This window comes from Neodiprion lecontei, chromosome 5 (genome assembly GCF_021901455.1).
Source record: "Neodiprion lecontei isolate iyNeoLeco1 chromosome 5, iyNeoLeco1.1, whole genome shotgun sequence".
Taxonomy (NCBI): Eukaryota; Metazoa; Arthropoda; class Insecta; order Hymenoptera; family Diprionidae; genus Neodiprion; species Neodiprion lecontei.
The window spans coordinates 28482838-28499571 of record NC_060264.1 but is presented as its reverse complement, the minus strand read 5'-3'; the positions used below and the strand labels follow the sequence as shown (position 1 = coordinate 28499571).

At 36.4% G+C, this 16734-nt stretch overlaps 3 protein-coding genes across 6 annotated transcripts; 2 read left to right on the top strand and 1 right to left on the bottom strand.

Annotated features, from left to right (window-relative positions):
- Positions 1–737: 737 nt before the first annotated feature.
- LOC107219167 (antichymotrypsin-2) lies at positions 738–6487 on the top strand. 3 transcript variants are annotated; one of them, XM_046741846.1, is made up of 9 exons: positions 2373–2529; positions 2777–2899; positions 3127–3309; positions 3450–3660; positions 3784–3998; positions 4131–4316; positions 4533–4668; positions 5346–5482; positions 6094–6231. In XM_046741846.1, exons 2-9 carry the CDS (start codon positions 2831–2833, stop codon positions 6097–6099), a joined length of 1143 nt encoding a protein of 380 aa, XP_046597802.1. In that variant the 5' UTR covers positions 2373–2529; positions 2777–2830; the 3' UTR covers positions 6100–6231. The 3 variants fall into 3 exon arrangements, with proteins under 3 accessions (XP_015512766.1, XP_046597802.1, XP_015512767.1); XM_015657280.2 differs by lacking the exons at positions 2373–2529; positions 5346–5482 and adding an exon at positions 738–956 and having other exon boundaries at positions 6094–6487; XM_015657281.2 differs by lacking the exon at positions 5346–5482 and having other exon boundaries at positions 2374–2529; positions 6094–6487.
- A 128-nt stretch (positions 6488–6615) lies between these two features.
- On the top strand, positions 6616–10818 carry LOC107219206 (serpin B6-like). 2 transcript variants are annotated; one of them, XM_015657358.2, is made up of 8 exons: positions 6616–7497; positions 7764–7845; positions 8065–8247; positions 8466–8676; positions 8806–9020; positions 9139–9327; positions 9598–9733; positions 10003–10818. In XM_015657358.2, the coding sequence occupies exons 2-8, from the start codon at positions 7765–7767 to the stop codon at positions 10125–10127; spliced, it is 1140 nt and encodes a 379-aa protein (XP_015512844.2). In that variant the 5' UTR covers positions 6616–7497; position 7764; the 3' UTR covers positions 10128–10818. The 2 variants fall into 2 exon arrangements, with proteins under 2 accessions (XP_015512844.2, XP_046597803.1); XM_046741847.1 differs by having other exon boundaries at positions 8454–8676.
- Positions 10644–16223, bottom strand: LOC107219195. Its single transcript, XM_015657346.2, has 4 exons — positions 15702–16223; positions 15009–15143; positions 13790–14826; positions 10644–13649 (listed from the first exon to the last, which is right to left on the bottom strand). Exons 1-4 carry the CDS (start codon positions 16036–16038, stop codon positions 11799–11801), a joined length of 3360 nt encoding a protein of 1119 aa, XP_015512832.1. The 5' UTR covers positions 16039–16223; the 3' UTR covers positions 10644–11798.
- Positions 16224–16734: the final 511 nt, after the last annotated feature.

Below are 16734 nucleotides of genomic sequence, written 5' to 3'. Positions count from 1 at the left end.
ATAATGAATATTATCATAGGTGATCGACAGGTGGAAAAGAATTGAAGAACAGTTTGACTGCAAGTGTTGGAGAAATTGTCAAAATTTTAAACCCCTTTCATCAATCTATCGATCAAACAATGCAATTTCGCTAAACTTGGGGACAAAACCGCCAAGGCGTAGAATAGCAGGAATTTATATTCGGTAGTTTTTAACTCCAACGACATGAAAATCTTGGCACATTTCACACTAGCATACAGCCAACAGGAAGAAGTGAACTTGAAAAGAGTCGTTCTTTGAAAGAAATATCTAAAAATTTCCATAACGATATCATCATTACTCGCGAATACTAGCATTGATCGTGAAAAATGTTATTTGCATAGAAATTAAAACTTCTTGTCCGAGTATTACACGGACGCTCAACGTCCACGCGTGACGGTTTAATTAAAAAGCGTAGTTAGCGCTGACCCGCATCTGATACATGAAATTATTGAGTGAGTTTTAAGCCGGTTAATCTATTGTGTACTGAAAAGAACAGTAACTGGTATAGGTATTTATATTCTCGTACGTAGGTGTTCTATATTACGCTCTTACACCTCTACGAATTGTTCTAATCTTCAACTGCAGACGTGTAAGCAATTAATATATGGATCCACTCGGTGTCGTTGCCAAAGTATAGAAGTGTTTCAATGAGAGCGTTCAAGTGTTTTGATGCGTCATACGATCAGTTATCTTCGATCAAAGGTGTGGTAATCTGTAAACGTGTTTATCTTAAACGGTGAAATTGAAACTGACAGTTCTAAACCCGAAATCACCGATTACCTAACGGAGCAGTCCGTTATTTGCTCTCAGTTCAGTTTTGTATTCCGTGCGTTGCGGACGTAGGATTATTATTTGCCAAGCTGTTCTTGTTTCTGATATCTACCTTTCGCAAGTTTCTACACACCTCTGTTTCAACCGCAGAATATCATCTAACGGTAAGCCGTTATGTGTCATTATAATATCCGCTCTGTAAAAAAACAAAAACAAAAATAAAACAAACTGAAATGACAATTTTTCAATATCGTTATTCTTTTCGTAATCATTTGGCGAAGGAGTGACGGGGGGGGGGGGGGGGGGGGGGGGCATTGGTAGTCTAAATCCAGCACAGAAAATCAGAATTTCCACCAGATTCTGCAGTGCCTTCAGCCGCCATCTTGAATTTACGGTTTGAGTCGGAAAACATCGATTGTAGGCAAAATCTTGTTCATACCAAAGTTGTAGACGATTAAGTTCCTTACAAGTTTAGTCTGACTGTTTCAGTCAAAAGTTGAAATAGGATGAGTTATTTAACAAAAACAAATTCCTCCGTAATTTCAAGATGGCGGCTGAAGCTTCTATAAAATAAATCTGACCAAAATGCGGAATTTAGACTACCAATGCCCCCCCCCCCAACGAGTACAAAAAGGAAATAGTGGAATCGAAAAAATGCAATTTCAAATGTACATTCCAACTGGATTGTATACTGTAGATGATGAATGAAATTAGTGATACGTAATTTCTACGTTTTTGTGATCTAAATGTCGCGGATTGATTCAGAAATCGTGTGATGCTGTTTGCATGCACATGTAATAATAATGCGGATGTATTAAAATTTTCTTACAATCGTTTGTTTCATTTTTATTTTTATTATTCGGTATAATAGCAACACAATTGGCATCGGCTTATCGCAATTCAGTGAGAATGCTATGCCGGTAAAAATAATTTTCCTAACTGTATAGACTATTGGCATACAAGTGAATTTCAGCACCATAATTTTTTCTTCTTCTATACCTAAATCAGCATTATAGAATACATGCTGTGATGAAACACAATACATTCCAGTAGATTTGTGAAACTTTTGAATTTGCATTCCAAATAGGTTTCTTCCTTTCAAATTTGGAACAGATTGTTCTAAGGACAAAAATTTATTGGTTTCAATGACAGGACACAAATGATAAACGTCATTGTCATCTTTTTTAAGACTTGTTTAAGTTAATATTATTTGCGGAAAAACCTTAGTTAAATTGGTTCTTCGATTTCAAGTAACGTTACTGCGCTTACGACTTGCGATACGCACGGAAAATACATGAAACGTTGAAAAATTTCACCGGTATAAAGTCAAAGAAGTTTTTTTTAGTGGCGATCATCAGTTGCTCTTATACCACGATCTGTCCGTCCAACGTATTTAGGAACTAGTCTATTTTTATCCTATAAACCCGTTTCGCTCTGATTTGATATCTTCGTCTGGTACGTAAAGAAAGTCCTTCCGCGGTAGAGCAACGAATATATAAGACAACTAGAATCCGAACGACGCCTTTTCCCCCTCCTATCTCCGTAGCCGTCTAGCCGAAGAGTCGCGTTTTTTCCGGATGACTCACAACCTACTGCGTACGCAGGAATTACAGCGCACAAACATTCCTAGTATGATTGTAGGATTCGTAGGCGTACACCGGTGTCCTATTTATCACCGATAAATGCGCCTATCTTGCACTCGGCCTGAGGCACCGTTCGATAATTAACGCTTGATAAGTGAGAAATGAAAATAATCTCCGTTTTAATCCCGCTTTCATGAATCGCTTAATCAGTCTAATTCGTAATTATGCTTGCTACCGCATGCAGAATCTTGTAACTGTATCTATGAAATTTCGTTTTTATCACTCGTCGCAGTCATAACTTTTGGTCGATTTACAATGCAGGATAAGAAGCGGAAATAATTCATATACAGAATTCGCTTGGCATTTATGTATTTACTGCAAAACTCTGATTCTTGTTTCAGTATTATTACCGCCTGTCGATATTGTTGCTGCGATAGCAGTTTGAGCCAACGATTATGGCTGGAAACGTTGGACTTCATGCCGTAGCTGAAACTACTGGCCAATTTGGTAACAATTTCTTAAAGGTATGTTTAAACGCAATTACTTTACTTAGATTCTTTAATGATCCAGTGAGAAATGATAGTTTATTTTCGGTGACAAAACTTCTCTGATACCCATTTATATGTTACGTATGCATTACATTTTTTGTGCCTCTTTGAACTGCAAAACTTATAAATGGTAGAACTTACAGGGATTTTAATTAGTTTTGTAAGCTTCTATGGACTGTTTTTTCAATATTTGAAAATTTCAGACCGTCGGTAATGACAAACCTGGCAACTTAATCATGTCGCCGTTGAGCGCTCAGGTAGTGCTGGCGATGGCTGCCTACGGAGCAGGTGGCAGAACCGCAACTCAAATGCGCTCTTGTTTATTCATTCCCACTGAGAATGAAGTAGGCCAATCGGGTTATCAGTCTCTTATCGAAACATTGAACGTAAGTAATGCAAATAATTTATTCTGGTGTTGGTACTTTCTAAAAGCTGCACGACAGCAGTTCCGCTCTATTTATCCTTGCATGTGAGAATGTGTGCTCCGGATTTACTTTGAAAAAAATTTGACCAGAATTTTTTTCAGGCTGTGAAAGGAGTGGAATTACGTCTTGCTAATAAAATATACACAGCTTCTCAGTTTGAAGTAAAACCTGAGTACAAAGAGTTGACGTCTAAAAAATTTTACTCCTCGAGTGAGGAAGTTGACTTCAACGACCCGACACAAGCTTCTAAAACAATCAATACTTGGTGCGAGGAGAAAACTAACAAACGTATTAAGGATTTAATTACTGAAGGTAAATACTTATGTCTGCAATCGAATCTGGCAAGTTTTGTTGGAATTGTAATCTTCTTCGAGTTGGAAGCACTTATGGAGTTATAGAACTTTTCAAGATATTTAACTGAGTCCCTGTTCATAGACTGCCTCAACTCGGACACAAAATTGGTACTTGTGAACGCAGTATATTTCAAGGGACAATGGGACAAAAAATTCAATCCCGCTTTGACGAAGGATAGACCTTTCCACATCGATGAACACACTACAAAATGTGTACCTACCATGTTCATAAAACACAAACTGCGATTTGGCGATCTTCCAGAGTTGAGTGCAAGATTCATCGAGATCCCGTACCAGGTATAGAGACTTGAGAATCAATTGGAGATGTGAATATTGACGTTAATCGATCATTCGGTCTAGTCATGTACTATCAGAGATTCATAGGATAATCTGCTTCACAAATATTCTAATTTTTTTTCTATTTCTCAGGGGGACGAGCTGAGTATGATAATCATTGTACCGTACGAAGTGGATGGCCTCCAAAAAATTCAGGATAATCTTTATCAAGTGAATCTGAAACAAAGTTTGCAAAAATCGTATCCCAGCGACGTCGAGCTCTTCTTGCCAAAATTCAAGATAGAAAGTACTTTAGATCTCCAAAAGACACTTGAAAAGGTAACATACGAAGTAAATTGCAACTTTTCATTATAAATAGCAACTGATGGAATTTCTCTAAACAACTTGTGTGTATTACATAACTTCTGGAATTTTTTTACTACCAAATTTCTGTCCAATTCATGTAATTTCAAAAAGTCCTGTCCTAGAATAACTAACTATAAGAAGTTTGAGTTGCTGATTATTTTTCTATCCACTGTACACGTCTACTTTTAGTTGGGAATGACTGACATGTTTGGAGAAGAGGCTGACTTCTCTGGTATATCTGATACTCCACTCAAAGTTAGCAAAGTCATCCAAAAAGCATTCATCGAAGTAAACGAGGAAGGTAGCGAAGCTGCTGCTGCTACTGGTAAGTCAAAGTTCTGCGAACATCACAGCAGTGCACTGACCCTAATTTAATCCTGTACTTTTGCCTCCATTGAATCGCATATCACCATTTCTCTCTGCCTTCGCGTCATTTAATTTTCTGCAATAGTTTTTGAACATTTTTCTCAGACGTTGTTTTAATGTCTTACAACAATATTGTATATACCAATCGAGTTTTACGATCCAGCAGTAAATTTAGCCTCCTTTTTATTCACCACTGAGGCTGAATTCTAGAAGACAGAAAAGGGAATTTGCACTGTAAGCTATGCAACTTTCTCACCACTACTTTTTGGTTCCGTTCACAATTTCTTATCGCATATTCTTACAATATATTTTAGCGAATAATTTATGTACGTTTTCATACCACGCTAAGAGCTTTGGCAATTTTTACATCTTTTTTATTATACACATCACTATTTATTTTCAATGTATTAAACTTAATTTGCATGTGCCTTCAATTGATTTTCGTAGATATAATTATGTGCAAAAATATCATAATTCACCACTAATCTTCTGGATCTTCGTATTAACAAAATGAGTTATAAAATGTCTTTCAAACTCTAAATTGTGCGTATACTGCTTATTTGATTTATAAATAATAATACTTACTGATTGAAATGTACTATTTCAAGACAATTTTTTTTTTTTTTTTTTGTTTAGGTGTAGCCTTAGTTTTAATGTGCGCATATATCGAGGAACCTCCGCTGAGATTTGAAGTCGATCGACCATATCATTATGCAATATACCATCACAGCACTGGAATATCCTTATTCACCGGAATTATTCGAGAACCTAACGTAATGTGAATTAATCTTATTCCTCAATATTGTGATAGAAATTTAATTTCATTCCAGCTTGTTTCGGAAAAATGATCTTTTTTTCAGCTGCATCGCAAACTATCACGCGCATTTTTGTGCATATATGCGATTTGAAACTTTTTCTACAGGCATAGTGTTTACTACGATATAAACAACTAGCTTTAATACAAAATGTATTACAATAAAGTATTATCTGTTATTGAGTGAAATCTTGATATCTTGAGTAACTCACTTACAGATATTATCTACATGGCATTATGAAGTTATATGATAGACTAGAGATATTGTCTTCATTTATGAGACTACCCGTAACTTCAGATACTGATTTTAATTTTTACTGACCTGTGATCGAAGTAATTATTAGCTACAGATAAAACTGGTTAATTATAGCCAAGTGAGAGGATTTAGAAAAAAAAAATTCATTCTATGATAGATAATGTTCAGAAACTATTGTAGTTACGATACATACAGAGTTTGTAAACTGAAATCAAATTATACTACATTTTATTAATATTCATCAAAATCAATCTCACTATTAAAATTAATTATCCATTATTACAAACTATATGTAAATAACGTTCACGTTTCAGGAATAATGCTGCAGGCTCGGTGCATGATATTTTCAGCTGAACTAGCCGTCGACCACCCGTTCGTTTACATGATTGTATCTTTAACGCAAAGCAGCTCTGATGACGACGGGGACATCGTATCGTTGTTTAGCGGCCATGTGGTAGACCCATCATTGTAGTGTAAATAACCCCATAGATATTTGTACAGATGGCCAAATCACTTTGGTGTTAATAACGCAATACAGATGACCGTCTTCATTTCTATATGAGTGACGAACCGATATTTGTGCTAGAATGCCTCCCACGTGTCATCAAATATAATTTTTAATGTTTGTGCTCGTCGTCGTTAATTAATTTCTGCGAACCAGTGTTGAATTGAATACATTGCTTATAAATAAATTTTACATCTTTTAAATATTCGTTTTTTTGAATTTAAAATCTGTGGTAATTTTTCGTTTTGTAATTCCCATGTTATTGATAGTCAAAAGCGTTGTCAATTGTCTTTATAGGATTCAACTGTTAGTCAAAAATGTTAAATGTATTTTTACAAAAATTGGTGAGTAGTGGCACTGAAATAATTGGAAAAGAATTGTAATTTTGAAACAAGTATATTTGAATGGATAGTTGTCCCGAGAATTATCACGTACGTAAATAAATTGACAAAACGATTAATTAAGCTCAGTAAACATAATAAACAATGGTGAGTATAACATCCCTTAATTATATCAGTAAATAATACAATTAGACTTTCGGTGTTTTCACTTCACTTGGTGTTTATACCTATGTACACAAGGGGCAGTGATTCTGACAGTTAATTTTAACAGTTAACGCGTTATACTCGTAAAAAAAAATCCAGAAATATTCAACTCGCTAGCCTCTCAGAGTTTCGGGTGCATGACCCTCGTCCTGGTGTTCTCTTTCTATTCCATTTGCATATGTTACCGCGATTTCCCTCATTTTTGGTGCCGTCTAGGATTCCGAGATCCTTCGTTTGTAACGCGCATTTAAAATACCAAGTTACAATTTATATATGGAATAAATAACAGTTGTTTCAGAAATAATACTGCGTGCTTGATGCATGACATTTTCAGCTGAACTAGCAGTCGAATTGAGAACCAATTGTTTTCAAAAGATCTTATTTTAAGCACCGCACCGTGAATGAGCATGAATCTCGTCTCGGAATTTTATTGTATTCTCATATTCTGAAAATGAACGTCGTCCAGTATTCGCACACGAATCTATTTGTGAGCTGAATCGTTATGCATTACGCATAGTCGTACTTTTAGACCTCTAGCGCAATATTATATACTTCGATCTATCAGTTTCTATAAGTTCGCGAGAATTGTACGTTGCAAGTACAGTGAATTGGCTTTTAGCATTTCCTGAAAAAATCGGCACTTATACGAAGACAAACTTAATACACAGGTGACTGCTTTGTTGTTAATTACATATGATAGATAAAAATATCATCATTACGTACTTGTAAAATTTGGTACAGATCAATTATTGATACTGGTTGAGAAATGATCTTATTGTTAAAAAGTTATTAGAACTTTTCTTCTAAAAATAGCATTGTACTATAATTTGATAAAAGTGAACGAACTATCTTGTATTTGTTATACAAGCATCGTTTAATATTGTTTCGTTAGGTATATTTCAGTAAAAGCATTTCCATTCGTTCTTTATTACAGTATGGGTGAAGAAATACATGAGAATAACGGCCTTCAGGCCATTGCGGAGGCTGCCAATCACTTTGCTACTAGTTTTCTAAAGGTAGATGCATAAATGTAATTTGATTATTACATTCAACACAACTCGTTATTAATTAGAATTATCTATAAATAGACCTTGTTATTTATTGCAGCTGTCAAGAATAAATCAACTGATTATAACACCATGAACCGATCGTCCCACTGTTTGATCTCATTTATACATTTGTATAGATTTAAATTCTTTTTTATAATTTTTCTCACTGTAATTTCACATTTTCAGGTACTGGTAGGTGATAAATCCAATAACTTGATCATGTCTCCATTGAGTGTTCAAGTGGTACTGGCCATGGCTGCTTATGGGGCCAACGGCAAGACTGCTACTCAAATGCGATCAGCTCTTCTTCTCCCCGATAACGACAGTCTTGGCCAATCGGGCTACCGTTCCCTCATTACACTTCTGAATGTGAGTTGCAAATCGAGACGCCGTACACTAATATCAATTTGTATGTATGAATTGGTACTTGATCTCTCTTCAAGCTCTACACTGGAGATACTGTTGCACCCAATATTTTTAATGTCATAATTACTTTTCACATTATTATACTCCATGGTCATAGCTATTCGTTTTCGTTCCACAAACTTCATCCTAAGTTTGGAATATCAAAGAAGTTTATGTTTCAGAGTGCAGAAGGAGTTGAACTGCGTCTCGCTAATAAAATATTTACAGCTTCTGGATTCGCAGTAAAATCTACGTACAAGGAATTGATGACTGCAAAATTCTTGTCCTCGAGTCAGGAAGTAGACTTTGGCGATGCATCGACTGCCGCTAAAATTATAAATACTTGGTGCGAAGAGCAAACAAACAATCGCATAAAAGACGTTATTACACCAAGTAATAATTATTGTAGTACCTAGTGTACTAAAGTAAATTATAAGTTGAATATGGATTCCGAAGAAGCCATGAGAAATTTATTTACAGCTACTACTTTACTTGCGTGTTTCTATCCTTGTGTAATTTCAGACAGTATTTGTGCAGACACAAAGTTGGTATTGGTGAACGCAGTGTACTTCAAAGGTCAATGGGAGAGAAAGTTTGATCCTTCTCGAACTCAGGACAGACCGTTCTATGTTGATGAAAAAACTACTAAACATGTTCCTACCATGTGTATCAAACATAAATTCAGAATGCAGGCTCTTCCAGAGCTTGACGCAAGCTTTATTGAATTACCGTACCAGGTATAAAAAGTAAATTTTTATGCAAATTAGCATGTACTGTCGTTGTACATTTCATGTCAGATGTGGTGCAAAGGGTAAAAAGGTTCACAAGGTCAATATATTATTCCGTATTTCCTAGGGTGGAGAGCTCAGCATGATTATAATTTTACCAAACAAAATTGTAAATGGATTAAAAACGATCGAAGATAATCTTCATGAAGTGAATCTCAAAGAAAGATTGCAGCAAATTTCTCTGAGAGATGTAGTTGTATACTTACCAAAATTTAAGATTGAATGCAGTTTAGACCTCCAGAATACTTTGATAAAGGTACAGTTTTAATTATTACAAAATATGCTATCATCCATTTCACTCGTCAAAAATTGAATTTTAGTTGCATTCAGTATTCTACTCCTTTCAAATAAATCCGAAACTGTCATTTATAAAACAATGTGAATGAAATAAAACCAAAAAAAATTTGTAATGATCTGTTTTATATAGTTGTCAAATTTTTATGCATCCGTAGAATTTGTAGAATTTCTGTTTCTGAGTAGGCTCAAGCACCTGTCCCTTCAAATCTGTTACATATTTTTATTCTAGTTGGGAATGACTGAAATGTTTACAAATGGAGCGGATTTTTCTGGTATAGCTGAGTTTTCGCTCAAAGTTAGTAAAGTCGTTCAAAAGGCATTCATCGAGGTTAATGAAGAAGGTACTGAGGCAGCTGCTGTTACAAGTGAGTGAAGATTCATTGGAATAACTTTATTTTAATTACAAAGATATAAAAGATTTTCGTGCAGTTCAAGCCGTTGATTTTGCAACAGCAAATTAAGGTACATAATAATTCTGAACAATGCCCAGAAAATTATGAGCCATTAAATCCTACACAATCCAGCTTATGTCATACAATTTGAACAGATGTCCATGTACATCGTCGATTTTCTGCTTACCAAAGTTTGGAATAATGGAAGGGATATGGCTTCATTGTTCATGTATGATTTTCAGAAATGCAAATCACAAAGCGTTGTGGACCACGAGAATTCGAAGTTAATCAGCCTTATTACTATGCAATATATCATCGAAACACTGGAATTTCCCTCTTCAATGGCATTGTTCAACAGCCCAACTAGGTACAATATAATCATGAGCATTGTTCGAAAAATCGAACTGAAAATTAACTCTGTTATAGGATTTCACCAGAGTTTTTATGAGTTGGGTGAATTTTCATTACCTGTTCCTTTATACTTGTAAATATGACTAATCGTTTTACCGATTGTGAGTCAACAGCTTTAACTGTCTACATTTGAGACCCAGTATTTTCGCGATAGACACGGTAACTCATGCCAACTTTATCTAAAGTCAAAAAACCAAATATGTTCCGTTAGCAGGTGAGTATAGCTAGTGATTGGACGGAGGATTTTAAAAAAATTGAAATTTCTATTTTCTACAGAGTTTTATGCAAAAAAGTACAATTTTCGGTACAATTTACACCATGTATTTCATTGTCAATTAAGTTGTGATCGAAGAAAAAAAAATCCTTCGTCTGATCACTAGCTAACTTTGCCTTAAGTTTGAATAAAAAAATTCTGTTATTATATAGAAAAAAAATAAGAAAAACATGGTTTTTTTTTTAACCTTTGAGACCCATGTAACCCCTGAAGCTATAGTCAATGGATGTCATCTATATTGAAAGTACTTATCAACCTTTCTATCCGTAAAAATACCTTTTTAACATACATCTATCATTATCTATTCTTTTACGATAATATAATGGATAAATTAATGAATTTTTGCAATAGATATAATTCCAATATATTTTATTTCAATAAAAATTTAAATGTAATTAACAATGTTGTTAAAATTATGATATATTTCAATGTAATGAGTAATGTATCTCTGATTCAATGAAGTATTGCACTACTCATAATCAATCGAGACGTGGAAGCTTCATTATTATATTTTACTACTCTAAGACGTATTCGTCTTATTTCTATTTTTTTCGTATTCATACAATACTTTTATCGTAATTTAATATTGGAAACTTTTCACTTGAACTCGCATATGTCTGAAAACTCTTGAGATTGTTTGGGTTTCATGAAAATTGAACACCACTGGACAAAAGCGTTGATCACTACATCACGTGAGAATCATCACGTGAAAATCTTCACGAACAAATTAACAATTATTTTTCTCCGTATTGTGATTATAACCATTAATACACGTTTTATTAGATACGTCGATACAACAAAGTCTTGAATAATCATTTCAAAAATTGAAATGAGGACACAAGGCACTAAATGATATTAATAATTTCGATATCTAATTAGGGATATGTTTTAACTGTCCAAAATTTAGATGAAAATTCTGAAAACTAAATATTGCATATACTCTGTGGTAAAGTCTGATTGCGCAAAGCAACAATAAGTACTGCCTGGATTTTCCTAAAGTTTCAAAAATATTTTCTGTGTTTTGTTCTATCTTCAATGTTTACGTGAGATTTGTATTGCAGGTACAAGCATTGAGTTTTCTATTCAATCCTCGGCTTTGATTACCGAGAAAACGAGTAAATAAACATGTTACAATTCTATTAGCCTCAATAGCTGAATGCAAAAATTAACAGTGACCGTATTTCAGGTATCGTATCACGTATAATAATTGATGAATAACCTTCTTAAACTAACGCTATATGTGGAATAAAAACATTTATCATATCTATAAAAAGGAAGAACTATAAAACCTGGGTTAAAATCGAACCAAGCTTAATTTAAAAAAAAATACAATGATTAATGTTATAGATATATCTAGCTAACTATGCAGTTAGCTCCGTCTGCTTTTCCAGACTTCGAAGATATCCCTGAGACCGCAGTTCCCATAGAGGTAAGCGAACTCCGACGAGAGGATGACGGTGGCATGCTCGCTGTGGTGTCAAGAAATACCTCATCATTATCCGAATCGGTATCCTTGTCATCTTTACCTTTCCTGCTATGAATGTATTGGCGAATCATGTTTTCAGTTTGAGCCATGACCATTTGTCCATTGCTAGTCATGTACGGAGGACCGCTCTGAGTGGTCCGTCTATTATCTGTGAAATTTTTGTTGTAGGCGTGTCGAAGTTGTTGTTGCTGCTGCTGCTGCTGCTGTTCATACACAAACTGATCTTTATCGACATCTGTAAAGAACCGTTTTGGCTGCTTGTAGTTCAATAGAGGATTAACAACAAAACCGACCTGATCACTGTACTGATTCATGGGTATGTTATCGCTATCATCGCTGGCCAATAGATCGGTGGTAAAACCCATCTGTGGTCGAGTTGTCATTACAGGTCCATTGTAAGATAGTCCAACGTTATTGTCCATCGCTTGTCTGACATGCGCAGGCTGACCTCCGTACGAATACCTATCTTTATTCGGTATCAATGGTTTACTGTCCCTGTTTATTGTGCCAGACCTGGATTGGAGATAATCATTCAAGGTGTTTCCTGCTCCTTGTGCATTCATATTCGTACACGTTTGATTTTTATTGAATCTTGGTCCAACATTTGCTGCAATATTTTGAAAACCAGCGCTTGGAACATTGTTTTTGTCTTGTTGATGTTGATTTGCAGCATTGCGCCACCGCGCGCTATTCATTACAAGCTGAGCCAACTGTTGGATTGTTTGCTTAGTATTATCCTGTTGATTATCATCAAAGTTTACTCGTCGCTCTTGCTCCCTTCTCGTGGTGTATGCATTTCGTGGATTTCCATCATTTACCCTTGATTGAAGTACAGTTTTCGCCGGAGTCGAGCTTTTGATAGGATCATTTTCATACTGTCGCTTGCTATTCAATTGCCGCAGATATTCGTACCCTTCACCTTGTCCTGTGACCAGAATTTCTGCTCTGTCTTTCTGGTCGACATTCAGATTATTAACAGTGGCTGAGCAAGCTAGCGTTGCATTTTCTATCATTTCTTCAACTTGCTTTTCAGTTTCGATAAATGCAGCACTAAGAATCGATCCAGCATAATTTTCGATTCGGTTGGATAATTTTTTTCCCGATGTTGTATCCTGCTCTGTTTCAATTTGACATCTTGCATTTTCTACCTTCTCATCCACTCTTCTTTCTGCATCAAGAAATGTAATAGTCTCAGAAATAAGCGTTTTGGTATCCATAAACAGACCGCCTTGTTTGGCAATACGTCTTTCAGCAGAAGACTGTGTTCTCACTTCTGTATTTGTAATCGGGTAAAATCCGAGTTGCATTTGTGCCCTTACGAAAGGAGATTGCGAAACTGGACCAAGTTTCGACCATATGGTTCCTGGCTTTCCACTTGGACTTGTAATCGGAGTTACTACCCCAGGTCTGGTCGACAAAGGATTTTGATTGACCAATTCTATTTTAGAATTAGGTAATGTACATGGCACACGACATGGTTTTGGTGGAACTAGATCCAGTTTCGGTGGAACAACTCCTGGTTTAGGCGGCGGGGCTAGACGACTTATCCTCGGCTCTGGAAGCGGAGGAGGTATTTCTGCTTCCTTTTCCGGACTTTGGTTCAAGACTGAGGCATGAACTACATTCAACAGATGATCCAACCGGTTTTCCAATCTGTTTTGACGATCTCTATCTATGTCTAAGAAACGAGTAACCATATCGCTCTGGGCTGCCAGAATCTGAAAACATAAGTCACATGTTATTAGCATAATTGAAATATTTGTAATTTCAGAATGTTCAGGCTACCGAAATAGGTCGATTGCTAAGGAGGACCAGTTTCATTAATAAGCCAAAGTGCAGATGATTTAAGTATGTTCACCTTATTAACAACTTCGTTCTGTGAACTTAGCGCGCTCATCATAAGTTGTTCCAGCTTCTGTGCTTTTTTTTTCCTAAATGGTGCATCGGGGGCTGATTCAGTGTTCACAGCAGAGTCTTTTGATTTACTGAGACCTTTTTCTGAAGGTGTCGGTGATTCTTGCAAGAACTCTATGGATAATGTGTCGTCATTGTAAGTAGCATTTGTTGTTAAAGATGTGGCGTCAAGACTTGGCAAAAAAAGCGGGTTGTACATTGGTAGCGCCTGGTTGAAGGTTTCGTTTAAATTTTGAGGCTTTTCATGTTTGGGAGTTTCACAGAATGCATCATTCAAATTTGGTCCGATATCGCCAAAAATGTTCGGAGACAATTGGCCAGCTGTTTGATTCACATTATGGTTGAAATTTTGAGTTGGGATTGCATCCTGATATTGTTTATATGTAGCCGCTAAGTTTTGTCTGAACGAAGCCTTTCTTGGTTCCTGTGGCATAGCCTGTTTATTCATAGCTGCTGAGCTTTGCTGGAATTGATTTTGCGTGCGTTGGATATTTTGCGGGATACGATTTTGGTTCAAAATAATATTCGGCTGTACTTCAGTTGATATTCTTACCGAATTCGGCGGCATTTGACTTTGCAAAATTTGATTTGTATTATGTAACAAGTTTTGCTGCAGTGCAGGATTATTTTGCAGCATATTCTGCTGCATCAAGTGATTGTGAGCTGCCTGCAGTAAGTTTTGTTGAAGTAAGGCTTGATTTTGTTGCATATTTTCTTGGATTATATGATTTTGCACGTTTTGCACTGTATTTTGAAAGGGTATTTCACTGTAGCAATTATTCGGCACTGAAGCTTGACGAAATGTTTGTTGTATCGGTATTTCTTTAACCGGAACTGCATTTTGCCGCAGTGATTTTTTCATGTTTGGGGCCAAGTGTTGAATAGTATTTGTTGCTGCATCTCTAACTGGCGAAAAAGTACGATACGGTTGCGCTAAAACTGTTTCATTTGATTCTGGTGAATCTGGGTATTCCTCATCATCTGTAAATCATTCGAAAAACAAATATGTTTTATGCTTTTCTATTATCTATTCTATTTTTCACACATTTTGTTCAAATAACGAAACAAAGTTCTGATTGAGGATTATCTTAATGTAGCAAAATATGCATGTTGTAGCTTCTCCACTATCCTATGTTTGTTCAAAAACCTGAGAATCTACGTACGTGCAAGTTCCCACATTGGAGAAAGAGCCTCTGTACGGAGTAGAGTTTCAACAGGATCGCGATACTGATAACGCATTTGCAGGTTTTTATTAGTCTTGACATCCTTCGGCGGTGATTTTATATTAACTCCTACATCTGGCGTGGAAAAATTATTCACAGTTATATATCCATCCAATATAACGTAAAAATACATAAAGCTGAAATTAGTAAAACCAATGTAACGAAACATGAGGGATAAAAATCGTTATTGTGCAATTTTAGAATGACTTTCAAGGAATTGGTTTTTCAAAATATGAGCATATTTTATTTATCATAGTTTCCTAAATTTCAGACTTCCCTAGAGGTGCGAAATAACGATTATTCCTACACTTATTTCTAACTTCAGCCTCGTAAAAATAATCGGAATAAACGAGCAACAAATTAGCTTTTCTCAATCTTTACGAACGTTAGCATTTCTAATGGTAAGCATGCAACAAGTTGATGGTAAAGTACAAAACGTTCCTACGATCGGGCAAAGAAATAACGAAGGGTCGGAGTATAGAAAGTAAATAAAAGCAACAAAACATTTCGTGACCCAGCGTGTAACTTACGCCACGGCCCTTTCGAAGTTTAAACTTTCATCGGGAAGGGGTAGGCGTGTGTATATACGTTAGATAACGATAAATAGTGTTAGAGCGACGTGGTGAGGCTTACCAACGGTATCAACACCGTTGATGTTCGATTGAAGCAGTCGTTTGTCTTTCAGGACTTTGTCGATGGATTCGTAATACTGTTCAACGCCAGCGCGAGTCCCGGTTTTTTTTGCTTCCCGGTAGCAAACGAGGACCTGTTTCATTCTCGATCGGCATTGTTTGCCTGAGACGTTGTAGCCTTTCTTCTGCATGTAACGAGCGACGCTATCCCAAATCAATTGCGGCTTCGTCGCGTATTCAAGCTGCTTTTGCACCTGCTTGTCCGTCCAAACCGACACCAACAACGTCGTGCTGTCAGGTGTCCATTTGTACTTTAAAGTCTCACCCGAATCACTCATCTTTTTTATGTTATCGTACGCCAAATATCGACAAAAAAATACAAACACAAAGACGCCACTCTCATTCGCTCTCACTCTCGCGTCACACGCCGTTCGTTTCACGTTCAGCGTTTACTGAACCCAACCGTCGGAGATTTAAACAAGATGAGTCCAAGTTCGACCGTGGGGGAGAGCAACAGGTTGCCCCCTCCCACTGACACTGGTGTCCCCACATACCCAGTATCTATCCATTGTGACTGTATTCTCAGGAGCGAACGTACAAACAGTCCGGGCCCGCATGTACGCCTCGCGTATTTTTCTTTCCTTTGAACGAGCTCTCGTACCACGGAAATACAAACGAAAGGATACCGTAAACAGGGTTAACTTTGAACTAGGGGTGCAATTTTGGGACAGCGGGAAATTTTCGGATTTCGAATTTCCCGCCAAAATTCAAAAACTTTCGAAACTTGAATTTCCTGCTGAGATCCGGGAATTTCCCGCCAAAATTCAAAAACTTTCGGATCTTGAATTTCACGCTGAAATCCGAAAATTTCCCGCTGTTCCAAAGTTGCATCCGAAAATCTACACTTACCCAGGCTTACAATAATAAACATTCACCTGATTTTCAATCAATGGAACTGTCGATTTTACTTTGGTACTACACTCAAACACAATGAAATGACATCTGTACTGCTTTTTCGCAAAGACTGAACTTGT